At 37.0% G+C, this 14,825-nt stretch overlaps 1 protein-coding gene across 3 annotated transcripts in view; it reads left to right on the forward strand.

The window, feature by feature from the left end:
- Positions 1–14,268, forward strand: part of DLG5 (discs large MAGUK scaffold protein 5) — a 95,519-nt gene extending 81,251 nt beyond the window's left edge. For 2 of the 3 annotated variants that reach the window (XM_084210861.1, XM_084210862.1), the window contains exons 22-33: positions 1,485–1,647; positions 2,523–2,656; positions 3,233–3,397; positions 3,772–3,955; positions 4,890–5,038; positions 5,338–5,508; positions 5,818–6,014; positions 6,720–6,863; positions 7,051–7,178; positions 7,931–8,040; positions 9,804–9,913; positions 12,297–14,268. In XM_084210861.1, the coding sequence (XP_084066987.1) occupies positions 1,485–1,647; positions 2,523–2,656; positions 3,233–3,397; positions 3,772–3,955; positions 4,890–5,038; positions 5,338–5,508; positions 5,818–6,014; positions 6,720–6,863; positions 7,051–7,178; positions 7,931–8,040; positions 9,804–9,913; positions 12,297–12,400 (1,759 nt within the window). In that variant the 3' untranslated portion in view covers positions 12,401–14,268. The remainder of the gene's footprint in view (positions 1–1,484; positions 1,648–2,522; positions 2,657–3,232; positions 3,398–3,771; positions 3,956–4,889; positions 5,039–5,337; positions 5,509–5,817; positions 6,015–6,719; positions 6,864–7,050; positions 7,179–7,930; positions 8,041–9,803; positions 9,914–12,296) is intronic. The other variant, XM_084210863.1, reaches the window with a different exon arrangement.
- The last annotated feature ends 557 nt before the right edge of the window (positions 14,269–14,825 follow it).

A 14,825-nucleotide genomic window follows, 5' to 3' on the forward strand; every position in this document is an offset into this window, starting at 1 on the left:
TGAGGGCATTAGCTCTAATGGTGATGTAAGATGGCTGAGTTCCAGACTTGCATTCATGTCAGCAGCCAACAGTTTTTATCTCATATGCATTAATAAGCTGGGAAACTATTATGCCTCTGCTGCAGAAGGCTACCAAAAAGATCCCTTCAAAGACTGGCAATATGCATAGTTATGAAACAATGTCCCCTTCCCTCTGTCCCCAGCCCCAAATCCTACTTTTCCCCAAAATGCCTTTCCTCAGCCTCGCTCATTTTGGTGGTAGTAAGTGAAGTCCAGGTAACTCTTCTGGTTTCTGAAAAGCACAATAAAATAGTTTAAGCAGTTGGCACAGTTTAGAGAACATCTATATGTCATAATGAAATGCTAGGAAAGAAAACTAAAAATTTATTCAAATTAATGCATGTCAAATGCAGTATAGTGGTATTAAAATAAAAAATACACCACACCTGGTGCCCCAGCTGTTTCATTTGCACTGAGCTCAGCTGTTAGTGCCTGGTGGTGCCTCTTGCTGTGTAGACATTTTTACATTTATAATAGTGAAAACCAGGACTTTTTAGAAGGCTACTGTTGGTTTATGCACATCATGGATGGACCAGCCTCATTTGTACAGGTGGATACATCCCAAATATGGGGGTAGGAAAGGGGAACGTATCAGGGTATTCTTTTGTGTAAGCCTTTTTCTTGTTGTACTTACTAGTGTCTTGCTACTGTTTGTCTTGTTCTAAGTGTTCTTGTCTTCTCAAATCTTCTACATCTTTCCAGATATCTGTTCCGTAATAGGTCTTTTCTGAGAATCCCTGTGGCTCCTAGGCCTAGGTTCTCATCACTAAGGAGTTTGAGGTTGGCCTGATCTAAGGTTGTCCTTCTCGAGCAGTATTGCGCACTTTGTGCTTTTTTTACGTTTGGATAGTTGCTCTGAGGAGAATTTGCATGGTAATTGTAATGCTACCATGCAAACCGCTGTCTTAATGGCTTGAGTTTGCAACTGCTTACTTTTCATTACTAATTTGTGTTTCCCAGCATACAAATATGAAATACTATATTTGTGCTTTGTTGTCCTTTGGTTTACCACCTTACTATTCATGATGGCAATGAAGACTCCCAGCATTTGTATTTGTAACATACCCTTCTGGAATATGGTTTTACAATGACATATTATATACAGTGGTTCAATTACTTCCATATAATATGCATCTGGAAGCTTCTTTCCTATCAACTTCATGACCATTCTATTTATAATTCATATTTACCATCATATTTTGAGCAGTCATGTACCTGGTGTACACTTACTTCTGCCACTGTACATTGCATGTGTTAAAGGAATGCATTTAAGACTGTTGACAATTAGTGGGGCTTTTTAAGTAACTGTTCAAAGCTGTTTTATTATTACAGTTCAGACAGGCATAAATACTGCATGTAACTTTGGTATTGTGGTGGTTTAAGTGTAATTCTTTCCAACTCAGTTTTAAATTTCTTTTTAAAAGGCCCTACATGGAAGAGCCACGTCATGTTAAAGTGCAGAAAGGTTCTGAGCCACTTGGGATTTCCATTGTGAGCGGAGAAAATGGTGGAATATTTGTTTCTAAAGTAACAGGTGGGAGCATTGCCCATCAAGCTGGCCTTGAATATGGTGATCAGTTACTGGAGGTAATTGTTTGCTTCCTATTGCTAAGGTTTAATAAATCAGCTTGTATGACTGCAGCCATATCTGCCTTCCCCAAAACAACTACGTTGTGAAACCTTGTGCACTGTGAGATGTAACAAAGGGTACACTCTATTTTAATAGTCCATAATTGTGATTGTTGTGACATTTTCAGGCTTTATAATAAAAATAATGTCTTTTGATAGTATATCTGCATCTTGTCTTATATAGATGTAATTTGATTTTAGGCTAGTTAGTTTCAGTACTTAAAATAATCTCAGTCCCATACTCTGCCTGGTAAGGGGAGTACATTTTCAAGCAGCTGGCTTTTACCAAGTTTCATGCTGTTCTTGCTGTGCCATATTCTTAGCTAAGATACCTGGTTCAAAAATTATTTATGTAGGCTCAATCATGTTTCTGCCTACTGTGTTAGAGAAACACATGGAGTAGCATTTTGTGAAGTACAGAACTGCTTTGTAAGTGTAACATCGTGTTAAAGCACCTTCTGTTGCACAGTGTGTTTCTGATACTAAAATAAACCTGAATAGATCTGAATTTATCTTTAGATTCTGAATTTACTCATATTGGTGATCTGAACCAACTTGTTTCAAATCATATCACAGCTAAGAATATATCTGTCTTTTAACAGTGAAAGTATTGTTAAACTCCTTGTCAGGTTACAAAATACTTGAAAAGTATTATGATTCCTTCCAAGGAGTAAACCCTAGAAATCACTGTATAGCAACATTTTCATTCTCCTGTTTTCTCCAGTGGGAATAAATGAGCATTTAGACATTACACTAATTAGGACACTGAAAGAATGAGCTTGCTGGTTTCCATTTGAAAACTTGACATTTTGGTTTGTGCAATTTTCCCATAGTTTAATGGAATAAATTTGAGAAATGCTACAGAGCAGCAGGCTCGACTAATCATTGGGCAGCAGTGCGACACCATCACTATTCTGGCTCAGTATAACCCACACATGTATCAGCTTGGCAATCACTCACGGTCAAGGTAAGGCTGGCTAGACCTGGAAAAAGACTGCTCTCCTGTCCACACAATTATTTAGCTGGTGGCTGACTTCTGCACACTTAATATGTTTGCAAATGGGAGCACACGTGTGCTGATAAGTGTGATTGCTTTAAAAGTAATGTGTGAATGCATGATTGTCAAAAGAAGCACGCTTGATGCATCTAAATATATTTTCTCTTTTATTTGGGCATAATCCCAAAATATACTAATAAAATCCAAGATTACTTCTTCCTAGGATTATGAAATTTTGATACTTGAAGTATTTTTTACTTTTTTTTTTCCCAAAATCAGAATTTCCAATATTAATTAGAGAAGGCAAATGACTTGGTGAAATTACTCATCCTATTTTGATGCATGATCACACTTCAAAACAGAGCTTCGTCTTTCTCATAGACTTATGGTGAACATATGTTTTTTGGCATGCCCATTTGAGTTATGGGGTTTGGGTTTTATCTCTGTTACTCTAAAATTGACTTACAGCCAAATTCAAAATTTTGAGTGGAAAATATTTGGCATTAACCCACCGGTCTTTTCTTCTGTTTTTTTTCCCTGTCTTAGTTCTCGCTTAGAACCTGTGAGTAATCATTCCACCCCCCAAGGCAGCGGAGCTGCAACGCCTGACAATCATTCCGTAATCGACACTGTGAGTGAGCAGGACGAGGGGACAATGACACCCCCATCCAAACAAACCACTCCAACTACAAGTCCCCGGAATTCCTTAAGGTAGAGAGGCAAACTTCTGTCTTAAAGGAAAATAAATAGTCAGGGTGGGTGTGAAGGGGATTAAATAAGGAAGTGTACTTCTGTGAATGCTGTGTCTGGTTGAAATAAGTCAGCAGACAAGTTAAGTGGACCCCAGGACAGAAATGTACATGTTTTCAGACTGTTTCTGAAACATGAGGTCTACAAGGAGTGAAGAAAGCTTTCTGCAAGATTGGTTTAGTTGGAAAGGTGATGTTTGTTGTTTAAGACTCATGTCTGTAGGTGACCTATTTTTAGTAGTATTTATATAAATATATATTCTTCAATTGCAAGTTGATTTTAAGCATGGCAAGTTTTTCAATTCTAGTGTGTGTGTTATTTCTTTCTTTCAAAAGGGGCCCTGTGGACACAAACAAAAGGACCCCTGAACCTAGAATTGTTGTTGTTAAAAAATCCCAAGTTGATCTTGGGATCCAGATATGTGGTGGAAACCTGTATGGAATATTTGTCTCAGATGTAGATGATGACAGCCCAGCAAAAGGACCTGATGGACTAGTCTTGGGTGACATGATACTTGAGGTAAGCCCTTCAGAAATGTCTGCAGTGCACTGACTAGTGGCTGGGATGGCATAAAGAGGGAGGTGCCAAGTGCTGTCCTGTCCCACAGTGTGGAATGTTCTGTGAGCGTGGAGTTCCTGCCACAAAATCCAGGTAAGAATGGTCAGAAAACAAACTTGAATTTTAGCTGCAGCACATGAGGAGCCGGATGATGTGAACCTGGAGTACTATCACTGTTGATAGCACAGGATGCCCCAAAGTTGAAAGGACTTACATATGTCTACCTGTAATTACTAACACTTACCTGCTCCCTTCATCTAAATGGGAAGCTTTGAATCCAATTGCTGTATGTAGGAGAAAGGCAAGGATGTGAAAGATACTGTGAAACGGTACAATATTGATCTTACCACTATGAAATTCTAAAGAGAGTTTAGGGAAAGCCAGATATTGTCTTTGACTGTGCTTTCAGTATCTGAAATGAGACTATTTTTCTACTTGTCAAGACTGATGAGGTGAAAAACACACATCTTTATGAGCTTTTCAAATACAAGTGAGCACTGAGATACTCAGATTCTCCCTTTAAACTTCTAGTATCCAGATTTTGCTTTGTAATCATGTTTGACTTCCTTCAGACCACTTGCTATCCCTGAAAATACTAATTGTTTTTCAGTGTGAATTTTATGATTCTCAGCTTACACTTGCAAAACTTTTCAAGTGCTCCCTCACAGTACCTGTCTGCCATTTGTACTTGAGTTTTTGTTTTCCACTGTAATCTCTCAGTCTCTGGCTAGACATCTTAAGGTGCAAACTGTACTTGGGTTTCAAGTGACAAGGCATATATAGAAACTGCAAGTGAGAAAAACAAACTAATTTTGCATGTTTTACACGCTCAACTACTTCTTTGGCTTGTTAAAATACAATTTCACATCTAAAGGTTTATTTTTATGTTTTGCAGTATGGATCCATTGACATGCGAAATAAAACAGCTGAGGAAGCTTATCTTGAAATGTTGAAGCCTGGAGAAAACATCAAAATAAAGACTCAATACAGGATAGAAGAGTTCAATAAGATAAAAGAGCTTCCTGGAGATGGATTCTACATCAGGTATTTGAGCATGACTGGTAATGACAGCATAAGGCTGTTAGGATAACATGCTGACCATCATATGAGAGAGAGGGGGACATAAATTTTGCCTTTTTTTTTTTTAATTTGAAATTTACTGATTTATCCAGCTATTCCCTCACAGCAAGTACACACTCTAGTGTAGCAAGTCTTCACTTTTCACTCATGTGTTCCTGAGATGCAGAGAATGGCACTAATATGTTAACTTTTTTCAGAAAAGGTGTGTTCTTCCCTTGAGTTGATGGAGACCAGTTGCAGAGCCTGTTTGTCTTCCTTTCCAGAGCACTTTATGACCGTGTGGCAGAGATGGAGCAGGATTTAAGCTTTAAGAAAGATGACATTTTATATGTGGATGACACTCTACCGCAGGGAAATTTTGGTTGTTGGATGGCTTGGCAGCTTGATGAGAATGCTCAGAAGCTGGAAAGAGGACAGATTCCCAGTAAATATATGTAAGTGAGCGCAGTTACAGCATTTGCCTTTACAAGTCTGACTAGTGAGATGTGGTATAAAAGACTTGCTTGTTTCTGTTCTTTCTGGAAGATTGTTATTCTTAGATACATCATGTTAAGGATGGCATACTTTAATATACATTGAATTAAATATATTGCTGTATCAAGTTGGTTTTAATGCTGCTAAATAGTAAACTAGAAATGACAATATCCTGGGGCGCATCAGGCACAGCATCACCAGCTGCGATTCTGTCAAAAGTATTAAAAATATAACTTTAAGTACCAGCCATTTTGTCTGTTTTATTCTAGGATGGATCAGGAATTCTACAGGAGACACAGCATGTCTGAGGCTAAAGATGAAAACAATTCATCTAAGACATTGTCAGCAGCAGCAAGGAGGTCATTCTTCAGAAGAAAGCATAAACATAAGCGAAGTGGTTCCAAAGATGGAAAAGATTTATTGGCTCTAGATACAATCAGTACAGACTCGATTCCTTTCTTGGATGGCAAGTACCTTTGTTATACTTGGGAGGGCTTTGCCTTTACTTCTCTTTCATTTTTAATCAGGTGTAGCACAGCACAACAAATAATGTTACTTTCTAATTGCTCTGAATACAAATGGTGATCATTATCTCTAATAAGAATTTTTTTTTTGTATTAAATTACAAGCCAGCGCATTTCAAAATATTTTCATAATTTCTTCCTGGACCTATTAGCATTATCATTTTTACTATTTCATTTGGAGAGGGAGATTTTTTGATGCATGGTTTTGATCTTCCTTTCAACTATTTAAGTTTGGTCCAAGTTGCTCAGTCTAGACAGAAATCCTGCGCACCACTCAAAATCTTCACTTTTATTTCTTCACTCCTTTAGGAAAATCATGTTGGTTACAATGCTTACTTCCTTGTAAGAGCTCCACAAATCAAGCCAGTTATATCAAATATTGTGTATTGTTTACACTTTAAGGGATGACTGGAGAAGGTAAAGAGTTCAATTTTTTTAATTGAACAACAGGTTCAATTAGAAAAATGTCTAGTTTCAGCTGTCAAGTGGAAAAATTTCAATAATGACTGACTATATTTTGTATTTGTCAAGGGCCTTTTGCCATCCCTTGCAGAGGAGGTCTTCTCATAATTCCTATAAGGATGCTTCTGCTTGTTTGAGGAATGCCTGGAAATGTATGCTTTTACAAATATCTTCTGTGTGTGTAGATTCTGCAAGTTTGGCTTATCAGCGTGTCCAGAAAGTGGACTGTACCTCCCCTAGGCCTGTCCTTATTCTAGGACCTTTACTCGATGCTGTGAAAGACATGCTGGTCAAAGAATCCCCTGGAAAATTTTGCAGATGTCCCCTTGGTAAGTATGCAAATACAGCTAATTTGCTCATGCTTAGAATACATGGTAGTAACATCTGTATAAATCAACAAAATGACAGCACGAAGACAGATAACACCCCAAGAATCTGAATTTGCAGACATTGTCTTCTTAGCCTTGTTCTGTGCCTAAGGAACAGTAATGAAAGGGGATTTCTTCTATGCAACAGAAGTTATGAAAGCTTCCCAGCAAGCCATTGAGCGAGGTGTGAAGGATTGTCTGTTCATTGATTACAAGCGGAGGAGTGGACATTTTGATGTGACAACTGTAGCTTCAATAAAAGAGATAACAGAAAAGGTGAGTCAATTTTAATGGTGTAGTTCTTTGTACAATTTACATACTTATGTTGGGGGATGGAAATTATGTTAGCAGTGTCATCCTTTAAGATATTCAGAGAACTGTTCCTCAGGCTGCTAAATAAAATAAAACTTACCTTACTTTTGCATGTGACTATTTAAAATGAGCTCACCTTTATAAAAACTAGAAATGTTGTTCTTCTTTTACAGTATTACTAAATAAAGTTAGAAATAATGTTCTTAAATTCCATCCCCTATCACCTCCAAAAAAGGATCTAATTTTTTGCACTATTCCATTTAATGTAGTCTTATAGAATATAAACATCATCATAATCCTGGAGACAGATGTTACCTGAAGTCTGTTCACTGCTTACAGTTTTCAATCAAACCATATGGAAACGCTTGTGTTTGCTCATGATTTCTGAAAGAGAAAATTAATAGGAATATTTAAACTTCGAAAAAGTGTAATGCATATATTTCAATCTAAGTTTTCATTTCATAAGTTCTTCAAGTGTATTTTTTTCTGTCAATGCATGCTTTTGGTACTATGAATGCAATTTCTTGAAAATTTTCATCTTTTATCTTTTGTTATAAATCCTTTGGGTACAAATTGCTCAGTAGTCCCAAAATGCTATATGTATGGCAAAACTCTGTTGGGTTGCTATGATTTAAGTAGGGGAAGAAATGGGGGATTTGCATGTGTGCTTGTGCTCTTTAACTGAATGAGTGTTTTGCATTTACATTTGATCTTAGGATTGTCATTGTCTGCTTGACATCGCTCCTCATGCCATCGAACGGCTCCACAGTGTTCATATCTACCCTATTGTAATTTTTATTCGCTACAAAAATGCTAAACAAATCAAGTAAGTCTGTGAGGGGTATAGTTCAGGGATGTTCATTCTACCTTAAAATAAGTCTAAGTTTACCTTTATTGTTTATTTCATCCTAGTCATCTTAAACCTCTTAGGACAGCCACTGAGATTGGCTCAGTTGGTCTGAGCCTGGTGCTAATAACACCAAGGATGTGGGTTCTATCCCTGTATGGGTCACTCACTGAAGAGCTGGACTCAGTGGTCCTTCTGGGTCTCTCCCAATTCAGAACATTCTGTGATTCTGTAAAATGGGGAAAATAGTCCTTATAAAACCCACTGTGAGGAATATGGTCTTAAATTAATTTGGGTTGCATGACAATTAAGTGAATCTATCAAAGAAATCCATGGAGACCAAACCAAATGTTCTCTAGGAGGATCATTCCAGCTAACCTTTGTGGTACATTGTAGGACTGATATGGGTGAGATCCATTGACATGTTGACCATGACAAAGAGCTGTTCTTCATCTTCTTAGAAGGGCCAAGAATATGGATGCAATGCCAATTGATTCATAGCCTCAGCTTTCCCACCTTCATTCTCCAGTAAACAAAGCAAGGGAAGTCCCCTTTTGCCATATAGTGCATACAATGTGGTCTTCTCAGGCTGTGTTCTTCAGTAATTGTGAAATTCCTGTTTGAATATAGCCAGGAACAGGGCACAGGACATGCAAATGCCAATCCCTCCCCTGATGTTTGAAAAAGCCTTTACACATTTTGATAGATCATTCCCGTTCTTGCCAAATCAATCTCCCAACATGAATATTGAGAAACACTTTGCTAAGAGATCTTGTACTTGTGCTGTCTTTGTATCTAAAGTTGAAGATTTCTTATATTCTTAATCTTTAGGTAAATTTGACTACTATCTGTTTCATAAAGAAGATAAGTATCACTTCTTTAAAGTAGAAATGGGACATAGAGCCATGAGGTGTATTTCATTACCACTATAGGATTGTGTGCTTAAATGATAAATGGAGCTGTTGTGTCTTGACCTCCTTTGGAAGTGAAATTGTGACCATTACAACTGTTTCCTTTTTTTGGAAAGGGACAATGGTCAAACTAGTCAAGCAAGGATTTCTGGCAGTCATCAGTATAAATTGCAGTGGCACATTTTGTCTGCCTGTTGTGTGCACCAAAAGTTTGTCCTAACATCCTTTTTGATATAGCGCAAGCTCTATTGGCATTCTCTGAAATGCACCACAGCAATGATAGGTTAGTTTAGTAATTATGCTTTTAAATAATTATTTTGGCATTTGTATTTCTCTGGTTTTTTCATACTTTATTTTCAAGAGCTCGTATAATAGAAAAAGAGGGATCTCAAAAATGTCATAGATATGATAATGTGGAAATACTAAGTTTACTAGGTGCTTGATACTTCACAAGCCCTTAGAAGAGTGATAATTGTGTCCAGCTCTGTGTAAGGAGTACCGGCCTGTATATGAGATGATGATCCAGTTCATATGAACTGGAAAAACTTACAGTCTTTCTTCATCCACTGCCTCCCAGTCTCTGAAACTTTAAAGAAATACCATCTTGGTCTGAGAGCAAATAAATTCGTTAGCACTGAAATGATCCTGATGACTGTTGATGCTGCTGAAACACAGTAGATGGCACTCTGGGCTAGGAGTCTGCTTGCATGCGAATTAGCCTTTTGTATTTGCCCAACTAGAGGCACTCTTTTCAAGTCCATTAAAAAAATTACTCTTTTACAAGGTGTTTCTTTTTTTTTTTTTCTTTTGTTTCGCTTTTTTTTTTTTCAGAGAGCAAAAAGACCCAATCTTCCTGAGGGACAAAGTTACACAAAAGCATTCCAAAGAACAATTTGAGACAGCTCAAAAAATAGAACAGGAGTATAGCAAGTACTTTACAGGTTAGTATTTAATCAAACTTTCAGTAGGAACTCAGTGGTAATTTAATCCATATGCATTTTAATCCAAAAGATCAATGTCCTTTCAACGAGCACCTTGTTTTTTTCATTTTGCCTTCCCTTTTGACTAACTCATGTTCTGTTATTTTATTTTACTGGAAGAGGGAATGTCAAGATAGCAATCTTCTTTGTCCTGAATATTATAATCTTATGATTTAAAGAGCTTCTGAAAAGGTTTTATTACTAGCCAGGAGTATAGAAAGTGTGGTAAAGATTTGATGATTTCTCATAGTGTTGTGTTATACCATGTAAGGAGTAGAAAGGTTTTCTAAATTGTAAAAATCAAACAAAACAACAGAAACCCCTGTTTGTTTAAACTAACAAATGATGATTCCCAAAGGTCTGTTCCACCTCAACCCTTCTGTAATTGTGTGATTTCTATTTGTGAGACATACTTTAAATGTTTCAACAATGGAAAAAAAAATTTCCAAGGTTTCTTGAGCATGCATTGGAATTTGGAATAATTAACTTCAACTTTAGAAGCCTTTTTAACTTCATGAAATTATGAAATCAATCTTGGATTGTAGTATTTTTACTAGAGAAAAAAACCACAGTGTTTGGAGATTGTTCATTTCAGAGTATATTTCCATGTGGTTCCACATACCTAGAATTTTATCCCCACTCTTTTGAATGTATCGTGATGCTCTGGCAACAAAATTTAAGTAGAAGAATAAACACACTGACTAGCCAAAAACTTTTCTTCCCCTGAACAATGGGATTCTTACAGAAATATTTTGAGGCATAACTGCCAAGTGCAGAGAGACAAAAGGGTGTGTTTAGTTTAGGGCTCTCTCAGTGCATCCTGAGAGACAGCATGTGTTCTCAACAAAGTGTTATATAATAGCCATACAAATGTTTTTTACATGTTGCATACTAAACCTACAGAGAACTTGACATGCACATGGCCAAATTGCATCACCACATGTTATCTTCTGCTTCTTGTTTAGGCATTTGTGGCATTTTAGTTTGAGCCTGACAGTGGAAGGGCACTGAGTCTGAGAGAGCCTTGTGTGTGTCTTCTCACATGCCCTGTGGGAAGGGCCTCCTTCTGTTGGTTACACTGTGCAGTGGGCTCCAGCTGTCATCAACACTTCCAGATGCTGGTAGAGTGTTGGTGTTCAAATTGCACTGACATTGAAGCTTGTTGAAGTTATAATTATTGTACATGAAATAAGCCTGTAGCTAGCATGTAGATAGATATAAGCATGTTGTATCTGTTAGGTTAGTCTGGAGCTATAGGTCATAACTGTTTAACTACGAGCTACTACTAAGAGCTCTTTAACTACTTCATGGAGTTCAGTTTTTGACTAATGACTTTCAAGTTGGCTTTGTTTCCTCTACCAAACTGTGAACACGGTGTGTAATCTGAATCACTTCTTGCCTGCCATTTGTCACTTTTCACAGACCTTTTTAGTTACAGTGTTCTGTATCCAAAGTCACCTGACATCATTAACTGCAGTATATATTGCAGAGGCAAATATTATATATTTATGTGACATTGTATTTTCTCTTCTCAAAAAGAAAAATTATGCCTTAAGCTGTGTAAGACTTTCCATACTTTTTCAGCATTAGTGATAGCTGTAGCCAGAGGCTTTGCTGGCTGATATATTTCTCAACTCATGAAGTTCCTCCGTTTTTAAGTATTGAAGACAGTATGTTCTCCTCTCATGTGTCAGTGGTGGCATTTTAGTTTTTATGTTTAGCAAGGGTAGAATAAAAGGTGTTCATTTATCTTGTGAATTGATTTTCAGGGAGTTGCTTGTTCTTGGCGTTTTGTTCCTTGAATCTGGTTGATGATAAGAATTGGAGTAGCAACCACTGCTGTTTTATTTAGCTCAGCGATCTGTGAGCTGCTCATAATTTACTTCTAATATTTGTAAATAGTGTCTAGTTGCTACAGCTATAGTCTCTATGTATATTACCCCGTAAATATAAAACTCCTAACACCACATGTTGAACAGAGAAGGTTTATTATAGCAGGTTCTGACCATCTTTAGACTTAAACTTTGCCACCTGATGCCTCTGAAAATAGTTCATGGAGGCCACTTACAAAACAGTTGTCTTAGCTGATTATAGCCATCAGTTCCTTGACTTCCCTGGATTGTTTTAGGAGCTAGCAGAAGAAACTGTGTATTGAATGCTTGACCTCTTTGCTCTGTTTATTTTTTTTTAAATAGAGACATGCATCTGTCAGATACTGAATTGACTTGCTTAATTCTGATCTGTTGATAAACACTTCGCAGATAAATGCAGAAGACTCTTCTTGGTAATTACTCATAATTGTTTGCTCCCATCTCATTTGTATGTGGGGTTTATTTTTCTCCAGGCATTGTCCAGGGAGGAGCCCTTTCAAGCATTTGCACTCAGATTATGACAACTGTCGACCAAGAGCAAAACAAGGTCCTGTGGATCCCAGCTGGCCCACTGTAGATTTATTTTGCTGTGAAACTACTTTCCAGATGTAAATAACCAACTAACTTTCTACCCAACGGACTCAGTTCATTTCTGTCTTTATAAAGATATCCATAAGTGATTTCTGTTTTGTGAAGGGGAATGATAACACTGAACACATGAGGACCTGACGAGGCATGTGGGAAGGGGCAGATCATCACTTCACCGAGCTTGTCTCTCACATTGTACGTGTACACGTGGCAGGTTGTCACGAGGGTGGTGACCTGTGTGTACTTGTCCATGGGTAATGAATTTAACAATGCTGCAAAACCCTGTAGAATGACACGTTTACAAAAACCTTTTCAAAGTATTTGGTTCTTGCTGTTTACTTGAATGTCTTTTTGTTTTGTTTTGTTCTTTTTTTAACTCTGTGTCCTTTCACTTAATGAGGTAGCTCTCCAAAATGGAGTGAAATTTCTGAGAATGTGCATAAACTGTCCGCTCAGTGTGACTCTTAGTTACGATTTTGACCATTTCTAAGCACATTGTTGGCTTGACAACCAGGTAATAACGTGGGATTGAATCGGTACATCTTGGGAGTAAGCTCAAAAGGAAGTACACTCCTACACAGGGCAGACCACTGTTTGGATCCTGTCAAAGCTTGTCTATCAAAGATATTGTTTCTTGTTTTATGCATGAAGCTAATATTTAAACATCATAATGTATCTAAGCAATCCAATTTTAACATGTGTTGACAAATAATAATTTTTCGTTGTTGGGCCTGGATTAAGTACAGGTGAAGTAGAGTTATAAACTAGGCCTAGCATGCTGTGTTCTGTCACTTTTAGATACTGTAAATATGGAAAGCGTATGTTGGTGCAATTTTGCAGGGTAATTCTTAAGCTTTGTACTTCAGTGTGTAGCATTCACATAGACTGTTTTTATTTAAGAGCAGACACAGTTTTAGGGCTTTGATTAAAAGCCTTTAGAAAGGTACTAAATTGTTAGTGTTTTCACTGTCCAAAAATAAGTGATCGTTTAGTTTTGGTTGCAATACTTATTTACCTGTTGTACCAAACTCTATTACAGCGGTTCCCTTTTTGTTTTTTTGCACTTCTGACTCTGTGTTCCTAACGCAGGTTTTGTACCTGTTTCTTCTGTCTCTTGTGCCATGTTTCCTGGGTACTGTATTTTAATTGTTTTTAAAATATTATTTGAGTAGACCTGCTTCTCAGTCACTGTTTCTAACATTTCATTATGTAGGGTTCTAATTTTACACTACAGGCTGTAATTTTGCTTCTGTTTGCAGCTTTTATAATTAAAAAAAAAGGGATTCTTCTTGCACAGTTCTTCAAGAAAGATCTGGTCCTAAATTTAAATTTAGTTTTACAGTTGCTATTTTATAGTTCAAAATACTTTTTATAGTATTTATATAGTTATACACTATATACAGTATTCTGAACTATAAAAACATCTAAAATATATATAGTATTTTATATAGTATTATACCATACTATTATAATACTGTATATATAAATAAATAAATATGAAATTAAATGGATGAATTAGTAGTTGAAGTACTTCTCATGGTGAGGGACAGAAGTTTTTTGTTTATCTCAATTTTTTGTTTGTTTTGTTTATTTTTTAAAGTTTGAGATCAGAGTAGACTCCAGTGGTACAACTGAAACAGACAGGTACTGTTCTGACATGGATTTTTCTGTACTAAATGAAAATGTCACTTTGTATCAAAAAAAAAGTTAAAGAAACTGATTACTAAATAAAGGTCAATTTCTGTAACTTCACTTGCGTGTGACGGGTGCATAGAGCTCATTAGCTCTGTTTAGTTGAGTCCTCATATAAGGTTTGAATTTCTGACTAAAATTGGCATATCCACCTGATAGTTTCAAATACCCACCTTGAGAAGACCAAGTTTGTTTTGTGCTCTTGCCTATCGTTGGATGCATAAATGCCATAGATGTTCACAAACTGTAGGACATGAGAAGTTAGATGTTGGTTTGTGTTAGCATTTTTAATGTTCTGGCCCATTGGTGTTAAGGATTTCAAATGCAGTTGATTGGATGGAGGCTTTAACCAAAGAACGAGTCTATCCCTGATACTTTCAAGGGATTGTCACTGGGGAAAAGTGAGAATATTAGCTTAAAGGCACATGTAGAATGCTCTCAGTTTTTACACTTCTGACAGTCCAGTCTCTTTTGTTCACTGAGTTATCCAAAAGCCTAAGGAAGTTAATTATGTACTAACTTTTCTGCTTTATCAGTTTCGTTATTCTCAGATGCCATCTAGTCAGCTTCAGCATGAACCCAGTTTGTGGATGGACAAGTCTTGTGATCTGCATAACTAGTAATAGCCTTTAGTCATAAGGACTTGCACCTTACCTGCTCTTGAAAAAGCCACACCATGGTAACAGCATCTAATAGCGGATGAAGAAAATGAGAATAGACAG

This window comes from Fringilla coelebs (genome assembly GCF_963513975.1).
Source record: "Fringilla coelebs genome assembly, chromosome: 8".
Lineage (NCBI taxonomy): Eukaryota > Metazoa > Chordata > Aves > Passeriformes > Fringillidae > Fringilla > Fringilla coelebs.